At 36.8% G+C, this 15,251-nt stretch overlaps 1 protein-coding gene across 2 annotated transcripts in view; it reads right to left on the bottom strand.

The window, feature by feature from the left end:
* Nucleotides 1–15,020, bottom strand: part of LOC121248574 (sterol 3-beta-glucosyltransferase UGT80A2-like) — a 28,052-nt gene extending 13,032 nt beyond the window's left edge. The window contains exons 1-5 of one of the 2 annotated variants that reach the window (XM_041147067.1): nt 14,469–15,020; nt 6,870–7,072; nt 6,545–6,787; nt 4,261–4,372; nt 2,672–2,842 (exon numbers count right to left, since the gene is read on the bottom strand). In XM_041147067.1, the coding sequence (XP_041003001.1) occupies nt 2,672–2,842; nt 4,261–4,372; nt 6,545–6,787; nt 6,870–7,072; nt 14,469–14,637 (898 nt within the window). In that variant the 5' untranslated portion in view covers nt 14,638–15,020. The remainder of the gene's footprint in view (nt 1–2,671; nt 2,843–4,260; nt 4,373–6,544; nt 6,788–6,869; nt 7,073–14,468) is intronic. The other variant, XM_041147068.1, reaches the window with a different exon arrangement.
* Between the last annotated feature and the right edge of the window lie 231 nt (nt 15,021–15,251).

Here is a 15,251-nt window from a genome sequence, read left to right as displayed (position 1 = left end):
TTAATCACCCAAACTCCACATTTCAAACCCACTATTGTTTTGCAAAAACCAAACTACACGTTTCAAACCCACTATCAGGCTCCAAAGACATAAATTAAAATGAAGAAAAGTGATCAAAATAATATGAAACGGGAATAAACCAAAAAAAAAAAAAAAAACTTGAGAAAAACAATGGAACAATGGAACAATGGAGCTGTGCTCTGCATCAATGGTGGCCAAGGAGGTTGTAGAAACCTTGAGGAAAACAATGGAAATCTGTTGGGGCGCGCGTAGAGGCCAAAACCATATTCCAGTTTCAATGTTTTTGCCTTTTTGAGCTGCTGCCTCTAGTGTTTTGTTTGACAAAATTATGGTGTCATCTTTGTTGTCTATAAGTTTAAGTCCCTCCCACAGAGTAGAGAGATCACTATCAGACATTCTTACAAGCTCCACTAACCACTTAGGAAGACAGAGCTCTCTGTCAAGGCAGAGAGAAAAAAACCTTTCTGCAGCGAGAAGGACCCAGTTTCAATGTTTTGGTTTAGGTTGTAGAAGAAAGGGAGTAATGTAGTCAATTCAAGCCTAAAAATAGGACAATTTGGTCCTTTCATATATGGGTTTGCAATACAGTCCTCCTTAGAGGATTGTATATAGCACAGCTCTTCCTCCCCCACACCACCTCACAAGAAAGCTCGAAATAATTTCTCAATTCTATTAGCCACCCTTGTTGGCAAAGGGAATAAGGATAAAAAATAAATGGGGAGGTTGGAAAGAGTACTCTTAATTAAAGTGAGTCTACCCCTTTCGATAAATACATCTGTTTCCACCCCGCCAGCATTGTCTCAACTTTCTCAACAACCCCATCCCAAATGACGTTAGCCTTAAAAGTAGCCCCCAATGGAAGATCCAAATATTTCATAGGCAAGGAAGCCACTTTGCAATCCAAATAACTCGCCAAACTATTAATACAACACACCACACCCATCGTAACCATCTCAAACTTACCAAGGTTAACCTTGAGACCCGACACAGCTTCAAAGCATAACAAAGGTGCCCTTAAAGCTTGAATCTGGCCACGATCTGCCTCACAAGATAGGAGGGTATCATCTGCAAAAAAGAGGTGGAAAATTATGGTGGAACCATTAATAACATTTCCCACCAAGAATACGGATAAAAAGCCTCCCCCAACGGCAGCCTCCACCATCCGACCAAGTGCCTCCATAACAATAACAAAGAGAGGGAGATAACGGATCCCCTTGCCTCGGGCCACGAGAACTGTTAAAAAATCCAATAGGACTGCCATTTACTAGCACTGAGAAACGAGTGGTAGTTACACAATGCCAAATCCACAAAATCCACCTATCGATGAAGCCACACATCCCAGCTTATAAAAAAGGAATTCTCAATTTACATGATCATATACCTGGAACTCCCTCCCTCAATCCACTATCTAAGCATTCATTGACTATGAGAACAGAATCAAGAATTTGTCTTTCCTAAAAGGTGTTTTGAGGCTTAGAAATAATTTGATCCACAACTGTGCTCAAACGATTAGCTAGAACTTTCGAATTAATATTATAAATCCCACTCACAAGACTAAGACGAAAATCCTTAACTTCCGTAGCCCCATGTTTCTTCAGGATGAGAGCGATAAAAGTCACATTAAGGCATTTCTCAAACTTCTTAAAAGAATAGAACTCAAGAAAAACCCACATCACATCCTCTTTCACAATATCCCAACAAGCTTGGAAGAATCCCATAGAAAAACCATTCGGACCCAGATCTTTATCTTTCGCCATTCCACCAATCACCTGATAGTTCTCAGTTTCTTCAAAAGATCTTTCCAACCAACTTGCACTCTGAGGAAAATTGTCTTCAAAAGGTCTTTCAAATCTATAACTTCATCCACAAAAATTGTCATTGAAATCCGCAATTTTTTCAACAAATAATTGTCACCATAGAGTATTTTGCTTGTAATACCATAGTAGTATTTCTCACTACCATGAAAAGAAATATGAAAGCGCAATCTAAAATGTGTTATGGCTAAAATTAATGAATGGGGATGGCTCAATAATTTATGATACACTAAAAGCATGTATCCACTAAGTGAATCTTCTTTCATTTAACTAGTTACCAACTTACTAAGCCCTTCCCACCAAGTTCATTCTGAAAAGCATCCCCATCACCAAGAAGCTAAGGAAATACTTGCAACTCCTTGACTTCCAAAGAGATACAACCTCGACAACCAATTAAGCAATAAACGATCATAATGATTTACTCACTTTCTTGCCAAATTTATTTACCTTTTACTTCTAAGCAACCAATTAATCAATATCAAAAACTGATTAAGAACTACGTAGAATTGCTTCTGAACTAAATGCAAAAACAGAATTTTATATGGTAATTTCTTTTTTTTATATATAAGTAAAATGAAAATTTTATTGATAACAATGAAATAGGCGAAGACAGAATTTTATATGGTAATTCTTATGCAAACATCTTGTTTGCACCCTATTTACCAGAACATTCTCTACTTTACAAGTATGATAAGCATTAGTTTCTTCCTTCGAGTAAGTAAAAAGAAAAATTATTAGTTATCGAAATAACATTTCATAATGCTTACTCAAAGGAAGAAATGAATATTCATCATACATGAAAAGGTACAACAAATACAACAGTGACAAGATCTAACCATATGCTGGGGGGTTGGCAATAATTGCATCCGCTTTAAAGGGGATACCACAATCCATATCAGGGTCTTTACAAGCTGGAAGTAAAGAATAAATAATTTCCTTCATTTGATTTCGTTGAACAGGAATCTCAGAAGGCCCCGATGGCAAGAACCCTTTATTTTTAACCATATCTGTTTAAGAAATGAAATCCGGAATCAGTTGAGTAAAAAAATTCTTTCAACTTCCAAGGGTAAAGAATAAATGATAATAAATGAATCATAAATAATGATGATAATGATAATCCTAACATCAGTAATTATTATCCAGGATAATGATAATAAATAATAACAACGACAATAATGATAAAACCAGCCTCCACCCACAATAAAAATACCACAAGCAGAAGTAACAATCAAAGAATCTCTCCAGTATGCATGCATTCATATGCCTATGGCTCTGCTCCTCCATAGGTACCCATGTGAGAGCAGCTCCTTTAGATAACATGTGTTTGGAGAGAGAGGGGGGGGGGGGGGGGGGGGGGGGGGGGGGGGGGGGGAGGAGAGAGAGCTCATAATGGATCTTTTTTATAGGTAACATAGAACCTTTTTTTTTATAAGGGAGAGCTCATAGTGAATATCTTAAGAGTAGATTGTATAAACCTGAAAATATTAAGCAAATCATTATAATTTTTAGCCAAAGATTCGACTTCAGGACCTAAGTTTGAATCTGACTTTCACTTATCAAAAAAAAAAAGTTTGAATCTGACTTTCATTTTCTTTCATCTGAAATTTAACTTTCCACTTTCTTTTCTGTAGTTTATTGATGGACCATACACCCCATGTGCTTCGGCTTTGCCCTCTTTTAATTTTGTTGAAGTGATTACTATTTATCAAAACTAATTATTACTTTAGCATGCAAAACTAATGTGTGAAAAACTCCATAAAAAGAATTAAAACAGATTCAAAACAAGGAAATAAGGGGGGAGAATAGAGAGAGAGAGAGAGAGAGAGAGAGAGAGATGGGGGTAAAAAAAGACCAGAGACAAGTAACTAGGTAAAAACATACAGACATTCATGTACCAAACTATTTGGCAGAGGATAGGATCAAGTACCCATTCACAACCAGAACAAGTGAAAGACACGAAAGTCTCAATATTCCATGGCTGAGAAAACCATATAACATATTTCATGAAAAGCAACAGCACTGCTTATTTTGGCACACAGCATAGCCTCTGAACTTTGCTAATTCATTTCTGTTGTTTATGTTTTATTAGTTTATATACTCAGATTATTCATGGTGACATATTCCTAATGAGCATAAAAAGCAATCTAAAAAACCAAACATGTTTCTTATTTAAAAAGGAGCGATGGTACGGTGAACTTTTTTCATTTTAGCTATGACAAACTTGAAAGCACCATAAGAGCATGCCTCAACTACACCAATAAATCACCATAAAAACCATTTATGCATCCACACTCAGTGTAAGCAATTTCAAACCAGTGCTTGTCAATCAGAGATAAGAAACTAATTTGACAAGACAGCATAGTCATCATTAGATCAACCGAGATCACCCAGATAATTCCAAAATAAATGGCGCTTTGGTACATACAACCAGCAAGAACTTTTGGATCTCCGCCTAGAGGGTAAAACTCCAACCCAGCAGTCAAGACAAAATCTTTGAAATTTGAATGAGTTGCCAGTCTAACACGATGGCCATAGTCCTGCATGCAAAATACTCTTGTAAATGGACTCGAATTACCCTCAGTAATATCTTGAATGGCTAACATTTATGTAAATATAAATACAAAAATATAGACAAGTATGCACAAATATAAATCCAAACATCGAATTGTTTCTCCATATCTTTGATAAGTGAAATGTCATCACTTTTTCCATCCATCATATGGTGGTCTAGCAACCTGTAGGTAAAAGAACCTCTAATTGGATGATGTTAGCCCCAAGATACATCTTTAAGAAAGTGGAGAGTTCAAGATTCATTTGCCAATGTATATTAGCACTAGGGACACCACTGAATGGCACTTACATATTAAGTTTGGATGGTTGTTAAAGGTTGGGCTAGAATATCAATTGACAAAAGAAGTTCAATAGAATAGACTCTAGATGAAAATCATATCATAGATCCCACACAATACAAAAGATGTACTCTAGTACAATTAATTTCAAACTCACATTTTTAGAGTAATAGGGAGATATTTAGGGATTAGGTACTCTGGATCACTTTTAGTTTTTCTAGTTTCATCATTACTCTATTGCATAAGTGGACTTGATAATTAGCAATTGCATCACAATGCGAGTTGCTATATTTTACCCCTTTACGTCCAATTTAGGTTTTTTAATAACAAGATCAGAAATTGACTACTAAACTAGTCAACTAAATGATTCTTACATTTTTAAGTATCATCACCTGTGATACCCCATTATAAATGATAAAGATAGGTGGTGTATGAAATCACACATTACTTAGGAACGAAAAGTTCTTGCTCTTTATAATGGTTCCAATGGAGTTCCAACTGTATCATTGACATGTCATCTTGGAGTATAGGCCCAGATGTGGCTTGGGCCTCCCTTGGGGCGTTACAAATGGTATCAAAATATATCACAACAAAAAATGTGGGACTTAAGTCATGCCACCTACGACGAACATGCCCGAAGAGAATGTCGGGAATTTAAAGGGGGGAGATTGTGATACCCCCATTCTGGATGATAAGGATAGGCGGTATATGGGATCCGGCATTGCTTGAGAAGGAGAAGCTCTTGCTCTTTATAATGGTTCCAATTGAGCTCTAATTGTATGATTGACTAGTTATTTTAGAGTATAGGCTCAGATGTAGCTTGGGCCTCCCTTGAGGCGTTACATCACCATCACTGTAACATATACCTTCCATGTAAGTTAGTCTCTGTCTGTCCTCGTTTCATTGTATCATGTGTCTACTGTCCATGTCCACACAAGACATCCAATCCAAACCCCACCAAATTTCTTATTCTCCCAAAAAATGTATTATCTTTTTACGGAAAAGATTACCTAATTCCAAGAAAAATAAATCCTATTAGCACTTAATTGCATGTCCCAGTTGAAGACAAGTGAAAGAAGTCTTCATATCTGTAGCTCTCAGTTACCCCTTTTCTTGATTCTTCTTCTTCTTCTTTTCATTTTGTTTCTTGTTGCTCATTCTTCATGGACCTAGTAATTGCCTTCCTTGAAGGAGGCAATTGTATCCATCATTATAACTAGCCTGCTTGAGCCTCATCCTTTCTATCGTGATAATGATTAGAAGGAATAAAGAAAAATGCTGACCCATGAGCTCTATTGCACTTAACGATGACCTCAAACTAAAACTCATTTACTATCGTTTAATGTGCAACATCGGTGAATAGTTGGGTAATGTGCAAATTGGCCAATACACTATAATGAAAACATTATCATACGGTGCTCACACATTTAAAAAAGCTTCAAACCCAGCAAAACAAATGTGTACCTTTTGTTTTTTTTTTCTTTGCTTGTCAGAAGAAATATTTAGTATACTATAGTTACAAGCTAGAATCCTATGACATATCCTTTATAAAGGACAAAAAAGGGTGAGAGAAGACACATGAGTTGGGTTAAATCTCACCTTTGGTATGCATCTTTTCAGTTATTGCCTAAAAAGACATGCACATAAGCTACGACTTGTATAGCCTAAAGAAAATCACAAAGATTGAACCTGACTTGCATTTGCAGCTTATATTCTCCACCACTTTTTTTTTTTTTTTTTTATAAGTATTCTGCACCACTCTAGTAGATGAAACATAATTGTGTAAAAAGTAAACATTAAAGTCAAAAGCTTGAAGTACTACCCACACATAACTTAGAATAGGAAAATAAGTTTGTAAACCTGCAAACGTTTGCCAATTGCAACAAATGGCTGAACATCCCCGCGAGTGCCAACAATAAGCATTACTATTTGCAATGGCGGTATGTACGGAAGGTCTGTTGCATCTAAAGTCTCATCATCCACAGCCTCATTGCAAGCATCAATAGATCCAGCAGCAAGCACTTGTGGCTCAACATCTGCGGGAACTTCAAATTCCACAGTTCCATCATCTTTTACAGTAGCCATTCTTTTCAACAGTTTTAGCTGCACAGTTTGGAAATTTAATAAAGACCTAGGTAATGCTATGCTGGAAACCATAAATCAAGCAACATAATAAGAAGTTCACCTTCTGCTGGACAGGTACTTTGGCATCAAAAATTTGTGCTGCCTCTTCAGCACGTATGTTGTTATGTCTTTGCCTCTCAGTTTTTGATCTTTCCAACTTAATCTGACCCTGACCCTTAGATTCCAATTTGTCAATGTGTGATACCCCAGCCGGCAATGTGTTTACTTCAGAGACATTCTTGCTTGCAACCCCTGAAAGAAAACCTGGATAGATCATTAATATATACCCATATATGCACAAGAAATAAGCAAAAATACTAAATAGATCCTCTCTCTCTGTTGCTCTAGTTTTGAACCTAGAGGCTTATCCCCATTACACCAAGTCAATTTGCCACCTGATACAAGATGCAGGGTAGAAGCAAGCAGGTAGATTCTATGGGCAATATACAGAAAAATGACCAGATCAACAAAGAAGCTCATGTTTCACTGGCAAACAATTGCTACAAACAGAAGACCAACTAGCCCAAGGTCATTTGTGTATAAAGAACAAAAATGCACTGAGATTTTTTTTTTTTCCTTTCAATGTTGAAAAACAGACTTTGCTTTATATCCTTCTATATTTTTCATATAGGTCGAACAAATAGAACGTGTCAAATGAACAAAATAAATTTCCTCGGTGTTTCTACTTGATTCTGATTTTCTAAAATAGATATTCTGTTCACAGTGTTATAGGTCAACTCCTTTAGCATCTGCTTAAATATTCATTCATGTAATATTCTCAACATATTGGCCATCCCAACTATTTGCATCATATAAGTTTTTGTTTTATCGGTAATCAAGAAGTTTTATTCATTAAAAAAAGAGCAAAACCCAAGTACATAAGAGTATACATGAGAAGTACCAAACTAGAGTTTACAACTGATAGTAAAAAGTCATGGACATTTAGTCTGTTACAAACAATAGCCCCCACCCATACGAACAATGTTTTAAAGAAGAAAACATCCAACTCCTCCATACATATAGGACCCATTTTCCAGATTGCTGCAACTTGTGAATTACCACGGAAGCCTCTCCAGCTTGCTAGAAAATCCACCAATCTAAGAGGCATGACCCATGATAATCCAATTCTTGCAAAAGAAAAATCATCCCACATAGTCCTGGCCACCTCGCAATGTAGAAATAGATGATCTACTGATTCACCATTCTTCTTATACATGCAACACCAGTCCAACACCATTACCCGACGTTTCCTTAAATTATTTGTGTAAGAATTTTGTCTAGGGATGTTGTCCAAACAAAAAAAGATGTTTTTGAAGGAGTTTTCATCTGCCAATACTCTTCCATGGGAATGTGGGCATGCCTGGGCTCGTTAAAACTTTGTGAAATGATCTGATAGTGAATTTACCTTTCTTGGAAGGGCTCTAGATCATCTTATCTATGGTACCCTCAGTCATACTTGCGGAATACAGTACCGCATAGAACTCTGTGATAGCCTCCAACTCTCAGTCTTGGGCTGCCCTAATGAAATCAACATTCCACTGAGGAGAGCCACTAGAAAAGGCCAAGAGGTCCGCTATCATTGCATCATTTGCTCGTGCGAGCTTACGACTCCGTTTGGATAGTGAGATGAGATGAGATGGTTTTAGATGAAAGTTAAAAGTTAAATAAAATATTGTTAAAATATTATTTTTTAATATTATTATTGTTTCGGGATTTCAAAAAGTTGAATTGTTTATTATATTTTGTGTGGGAATTTGAAAAAATTGTAATGATGAGATAAGATGAGATGAAACCGTTTCTGTATCCAAACGGGGCCTAAATATGTCAAGGAAAGTGCCTTAGAGGCTTCGTTCATCACACCATTTGTCATACCAAAATCTGACACGAGTCATCACCCACTACAATATGTGCATGTCTTTGGAAGGTCTCCCTGTCCCAACCCTTTCTAATGTATTTTCACAAACCCACCCCATATGGACCACGTATCTCATTCGAGCACCATCCACCCCACGCTCCCAACTTGTGCATCTATAACAGACTTCCACCAGGGCCCTCCTTTCGTGTTGGTATTGCCACAACCATTTACCCAATAGGGCTTGGTTGAACTTCATCAAGTTACGAATCCCCAGTCCATCCCTAGAAATTGGAGTAAAACAATTGACCAAATGAAATTTAAACTCGTCCCCCAATCCACTCCACAAGAAATCGCGTTGTAGCTTCTCAATACGGTTGGCAACCTTTGCTTGGAGCGGGAGCAAGGACAGTGTGATATCTCATATGATAAGGATAAGAGTAGGTGGTGTATGGGATCCAACATTCCTTGGGAAGGAGAAGTTCTTGCTCTTTATAAGGCTCCATTGGGGCTCCAATTGTATCATTGACTAATCCTTTTGGAGTATAGGTCGTGTGGTTTGAGTCTTCCATTGGGACGTTACAAATGGTATTAGAGCCTATCCCAACCAAAAATGTGGGACTTGAGTCGTGCCACCTACAATAGACAGACCCAACGAGGACGTTGGGAATTTAAGAGAGCTAGATTATGATATCTCATATGATAAGGATAAGGGTAGGTGGTGTATGGAATCCCACATTGCTTGGGAAAGAGAAGTTCTTACTCTTTATAAGATTCCAATGGAGCTCCAATTGTATCGTTGATTAGTCATTTTGCAGTATATATCATGTGGTTTGGGTCTTCCATTGGGAACATTACAGACAAAAAATAGGTGGGTAGGTTAGAAAGAGTATTTTTAATCAAAGTGAGCCTACCACCTTTAGACAAATACAACATCTTCCAAGATGCCAATTTGCACTCCACCTTCTCAATCACAACATTCCAAATCCGCTCTAATTTAAAGGAAGCGCCCAGGGGTAAGCCAAGATACTTCAGGGGTAGAGAAGATGCCTTACATCCCAAGCGAGAGGCTAGAGTCACCACTTCAGGGAAAGTCCCCACCGGTACCAATTCAGACTTTGAGAGATTAACTCTCAAACCTAAGACAACTTTGAAACAGAGAAATAAAGCCCTCAAAGATTGGATATGCCCAAATCAATTCAGTCTTAAATGATTGTATAAGTAGAGCCCTCAAAGATTGTATAAATTAAGCAAGAAAACTTTTTAAATGATTTCAACTATGTACAAGCTACATTAGAGAATGAGAAAGGCTGAAAATGTCCAAGGTAATCCAGCGAATACATGTACAAGAAAAGATCAGGCGCATGCAGAAGCAAGTTTCTATGGCAGCTTTGTTTCAAGCAATATGTGCTAAGTAACATACCTGCTAAACCATATTTCTTTATGGTTTCATGCTCTAAAGTAGGCAAATCTTAAGCACTTTTGGTAGTACCTGAAATGTTACTTCTAAAGATCTTGCTTTCATATGGATGGTACATGTGCATCTTGAATGGTAGTACATGAGCAGCTTTCAAATGTTATTTGACAGAGTCACCAAACAAATTTTTGCTTCAGATTTTTTTTTTTTATAAGTTAAAAAATTTTATTAAACGCAATGTAATAGGCGAAGCCCAAGTACACAGGAAGTATACAAATTTTTGCTTCAGTTAATTTCACTTTATATAAAAGGGTGCTTTCAGGAATTATTATTATGATACATAGGGTTGCTTTCTAGAAATCAAAAGGCAAAACGCAGAAAGGTCTAATCAAAAAGAGGCTAAGGTGCAGTTTGGATAGTGAGTTGAGATGAAAGTTAAAAGTTGAATAAAATATTATTAGAATATTATTTTTTAATATTATTATTGTTTTGAAATTTGAAAAAGTTGAATTGTTTATTATATTTTTGTGTGAATTTGGAAAAATTGTAATGATGAGACGAGATGAAGCACTTCTTGTATCCAAACGGGGCCTAAATGTTTTTATATTACTGTTCAAGGAGCTATTCCTTCTAGAATGATAAAGTGATCTTTAAGGTTACACAGCAGTGGTACAATTAATCTAACTGTGGGATATATTTTTCCTTGTTTCTTATAAGTAAGAATTTTTAATAAATCAAAAAATGAGGTGTTAGCGGCGTACGTAGGAAATACACAGAAGATACACCTAACCAATTGTCGGGATCAATTCCATAGTGTCGGGATCATTCCCATCATTTACCTCCACAAACACCACATCAGTCATAATTCAAGAGAAGCTCTCCAAGCATTTGCTCTCCTTTATGCTTACAAATAGGGGGCTGCTTACTCTCTTCAACTGCATTCGAACAAGATAATCTTACTAATCATGAAGCCAAAATCCTTCTGAGGTTTATGTCTTGGGATGAGTAGGAAAAGTCTGTTGTCTAGATTTCAACCAACAACTAGACGATTGCTTTGGCGGTCATTGTGACATAACTGAATGTAGAAGTCTATGTGATGCCCCATACTGAGTAAGTGAGTATAAGTGGTGCATAAGATCCTACATTGCTTAGGAGAGAGAAGTTCTTGCTTTTTATAGTATTCCAAGGGGGCTCCAAATGTATATAGGCCCAGATGGGGCTTGGGCCTTCCTTGGGGAGTTACAATCTGCCCCTACAGCATTTGATCAGCATTTGATCAGCATTTGATCAGGGGTAAAAGCATTAGGCGCAATTAAGTACAAACGCCACCTGGAGCCTAGGCGCATGCACGCGCCTAATTGAAGAAAAACGTATCTTAAAAAGATGTACAATAAAAAAAAAAATCATAAAAAGCAATAAAATTGTTTTAAAAAAAATACAAGATTGTAAGATATTTAGCCTACAAATTTAATTTATGATAGCATTATTCAACATGATAATCAAGTGATCACCTAATTACATAAAATTTAAAAATTGCATTTTATACAATTATCCTACGCTTTACAAAATTTATACAGCCATGATATTTGAAAGCCAAAATCAAGATTAAGTAGTTGTATCAAAATATAAACATGAAAGGAAATGACCAAAACAGCACAAGAATTGTAGGTATTGACTTCCATGCTAACAAAAGCAATATAATGCAATCCTAAACCATATAATCAACCTCATCATTAATCATAGTCCCATCATCTTTCTCATCTAAATTATTAGTACAAACAAACAGTAATAGTTAAAACTAGATTTATATACTTTTCAAAAACCAAATACAGAAGCGCAAAAGGCAAACTTTAAGTTCAGTTAAAAAAAGTGCCAAAACAATGTGCTTGGCTTTTGGTAAGCAACGCGCTTTGGCCTTAGAGCATAAACTTGCTTAGAAAGCCATTGCAAGTTAGCACATTCATTGTCTTGCTCGTTAGGACGTTAGAAGGATTGAGGGCCCTCTCAATAGAGCCATCAATTTTGTGTTTCAGAATATATACCCTATCTGCAGACAACCGTACATTTGCCTCTTGGAAACATCCAGCACTCTACCTCATCTATAATATTATATTATACAGATAGACATCTTGAAGGGTGGCAGTAAAAGCCAGGCGTCCATTCAAAACTGTAAAGTAGCCCTACTCCAGCATTAACATACCTGCAGGTCATCCACTAAGAGTTCCCATCTGAGGAATTGCTGCCAACCCAAAACCTCCAATGGTGGCCATGACCTCACCATTGGAGAGAACCAATGGAGCTGTTAAGGAGGTACGGGATTTGAATGCAGGAGATGGTGGGGGGAGAGGGGGGGGGGGAATATGGGTTTGTCGTTAGTGCCTTGCGACAATGAATGTTTAGGGCCTGGTGTACAGTTGGGAGCTATTTTTGGGGAAGATGTTGTCCCTTTGTTATCTCTTCCTCCGATAAACAATTTAGCTAGATCATCATCGGATTGGGTTTTGCAAAGGTTAATGAGATATAACAGTATGTGGGGATTACATGTGGAGGATTTGACGACCAATTCACAACACTACTCACTGCAATTGAGGCGGGTCACTCGCTTGAAACAAAATCAACATTTAAGAAGAGCAAGGAGTTAAAGCGTCTTATTTGGCAATCAACTACGATGCAAAAGGAGGTAGTACAACTCGAGGGAGGACTAGAGGGAGGGCATAAAGCCTTCCTCCGTCCTCGTAGGATCATTCGGGTGGAGTATTAGTTGTGTGGGAAACAAGGGGTTGGGGTAGTTATAGTGACTTGTTTTGCTTTGGGGAGGCGTGTTTTGTCCCAATAGGGCTTGGTGTATAGTGGGTAGATTTCTAATTTCTTTCTCCCTCTTGGGTGATGTTCATTAGGAGCTCTCTATTATGGACTAGGTGTTCACTCTTGTATACACCCAATGAACTTGGTTACGCCTATTGATATTAATATATTTTTACTGCTCAAAAAAAAAAAAAAAAAAAAGATTTCCCATCTGAGGAAGCAGTAGAAGATTTTAGAATTGCCTTCCACAACTAGCATCCATCAAACAGGGTCAAGCACACGATAATTTGGCCCCTACAGAAAATAAGTGCCAACCCATTCTTGACCGAAAATTCCCCATATAATACTAATTTCCAATATCTCCACACTTATTTACATAGCACGCTAGCAAAGTCACATTTAACATGAAGACTTAAAAGACAAATGCATAATCTACCACTTCCCTTTTCAGTTCCTAGACCTTCTCTAAAATAATCCCAAAAAGGGCGATTGCCAGTTGAAACAACAGCCAAAAAAGAACTTAAAAAATAACATATAAACACCATTAGAAACCAAATTCAAGATTCCCCAATAGAAGTTCACATTAATACAGTTCTATACCTCGGTACAAACTACAAATCAATGCAAGCCCTAGAGTTTTCAGAAAGTAAATTAACTAAGAAATTACACTTAAAAAATAAGAAATATAAATACATTTTTTTATAAGTACAAAGATATTTTATTGAAAAGAAATATAAATACTTTATAAAGAACAATTTAACAAGCTCGCATTCTAACTCTAGTCATTTCTTTCTTTCTTTTCTGCACGTCTTTGGCTTCTAAACTAAGCATACCCATACCAAATTTGATAGGTAAAAAAAAAAAAAAAAAAAGACTTTGGAATCAAAATTGGAACATAACTTTCACTCCTGTATTTGTTTCAGCTGAAAATATTTTCTGGAAAAACATTTTTATCTATTGATTTGTTTAGGAAGGACGGGGAAGAGCGGTTAACGGAAAATGGCTAGTGGATTAAAGGGAAAATCATGCGCATGAGATAAAAAATGACTTTAACATTCTTCAGGGTAGTCAATCATTTTCCAATCCTTGCTTTATGAAATTTTCTTCACCCAGGCAATAAATAGGCATCGTTTTTTGTTCAAATAAAATTAAAGAAACTTTTGCTAAAAGAGTTTTATTATTGTAAAAGATTATTAGATTTGACGATTTCTTTCCCTCGCATGCGCTCTCTTCATTCCTTCATTATACATTTACTAGGAATAAAAAATACTTCATTATTATGAATAAAATATATTGGAAATTATTAGATTTATTTTCTATTATTCTACAGTATATTATTATCACGAATCAAAATTAGAAGTATATGAAGTTATAAATTATTTTCAATGCAATCAAACAACCAAATAATTTTTTTTTTCAAGGGGTAAACCAAACGTGGAAAAATCAGTAATCCTTCTCAAAAAATATTTTCATCTGAATAGGTTTTCCTATTTTCCTCGTAAGTCCAAACAAACGCAACCTCACATCATTTTCCCGGCCTCCAGGAGTCCAAACACAGGATCAAATGAACAGAAATTTTCACAGACCTGGAGAGCTACTGCCACCGTTGTTCAAGTAACCAACATTGCCGACCTCTTTGCTCTCCACTTCTTCGCTATCACTACCACTTCCCCCAGCAATATCACGCTCGATCTCAACAGAAACCTCAAGGGAAGTCTCGGTATCACTCCGACGTTTCTCCGGAGAGTGCGCCATCGAATCCGGAGAGCTTGCCCGCGCGACCCGGACCTGCAGGTCCTGATCCCGATCCGCAGAAGTATCCAGCCTCGACACGAACTACTACTAGAGAGCGTGTTTGGACAACGCTATGTATAGTCAAAAAAAAAAAGAAAAAGAAAAAGAAAAAAGTCGACGATTATTCAGAGAAATAATCTTTTATTCTCTGAGGGGGAGATATCGATCAAGGGAGAGACTGGAGAGACAGAGAGAGCACGTTCGAGAGGAGTGACAAGAGCGATGTCTGTGCCCCGTAACAGGAGTTGGGGTTTGAGTACGAGACACATACGCGACCGTTCACGTGAGAAATGAGAAGAATTCGTAAACTACAAAACGATCCAACTGTGAAAGCCGGTCGGGTAGTCGTTTTTCATATCATAAAATACAGAGCATTGCTACTCATTTTATTAAGCATCGTGATTAAATATTCTATTCTTTAAGTTGAGTTAAAAATATAATAATATATCTCGAGTAATGCTATTTGGCCATTTTAAATGTATTGTTTAGATAGTATTTTTAATGTGACGATACTATATGTTTTATCAAAAAATTAAAACATAAACACAAATGAGAAAATTAAAAAAAATTTCATT

This window comes from Juglans microcarpa x Juglans regia, chromosome 2D (assembly GCF_004785595.1).
Source record: "Juglans microcarpa x Juglans regia isolate MS1-56 chromosome 2D, Jm3101_v1.0, whole genome shotgun sequence".
NCBI classification, from domain to species: Eukaryota; Viridiplantae; Streptophyta; class Magnoliopsida; order Fagales; family Juglandaceae; genus Juglans; species Juglans microcarpa x Juglans regia.
The sequence above is the reverse complement of the archived record's forward strand: the minus strand, read 5'-3'. Positions and strand labels throughout refer to the sequence as shown.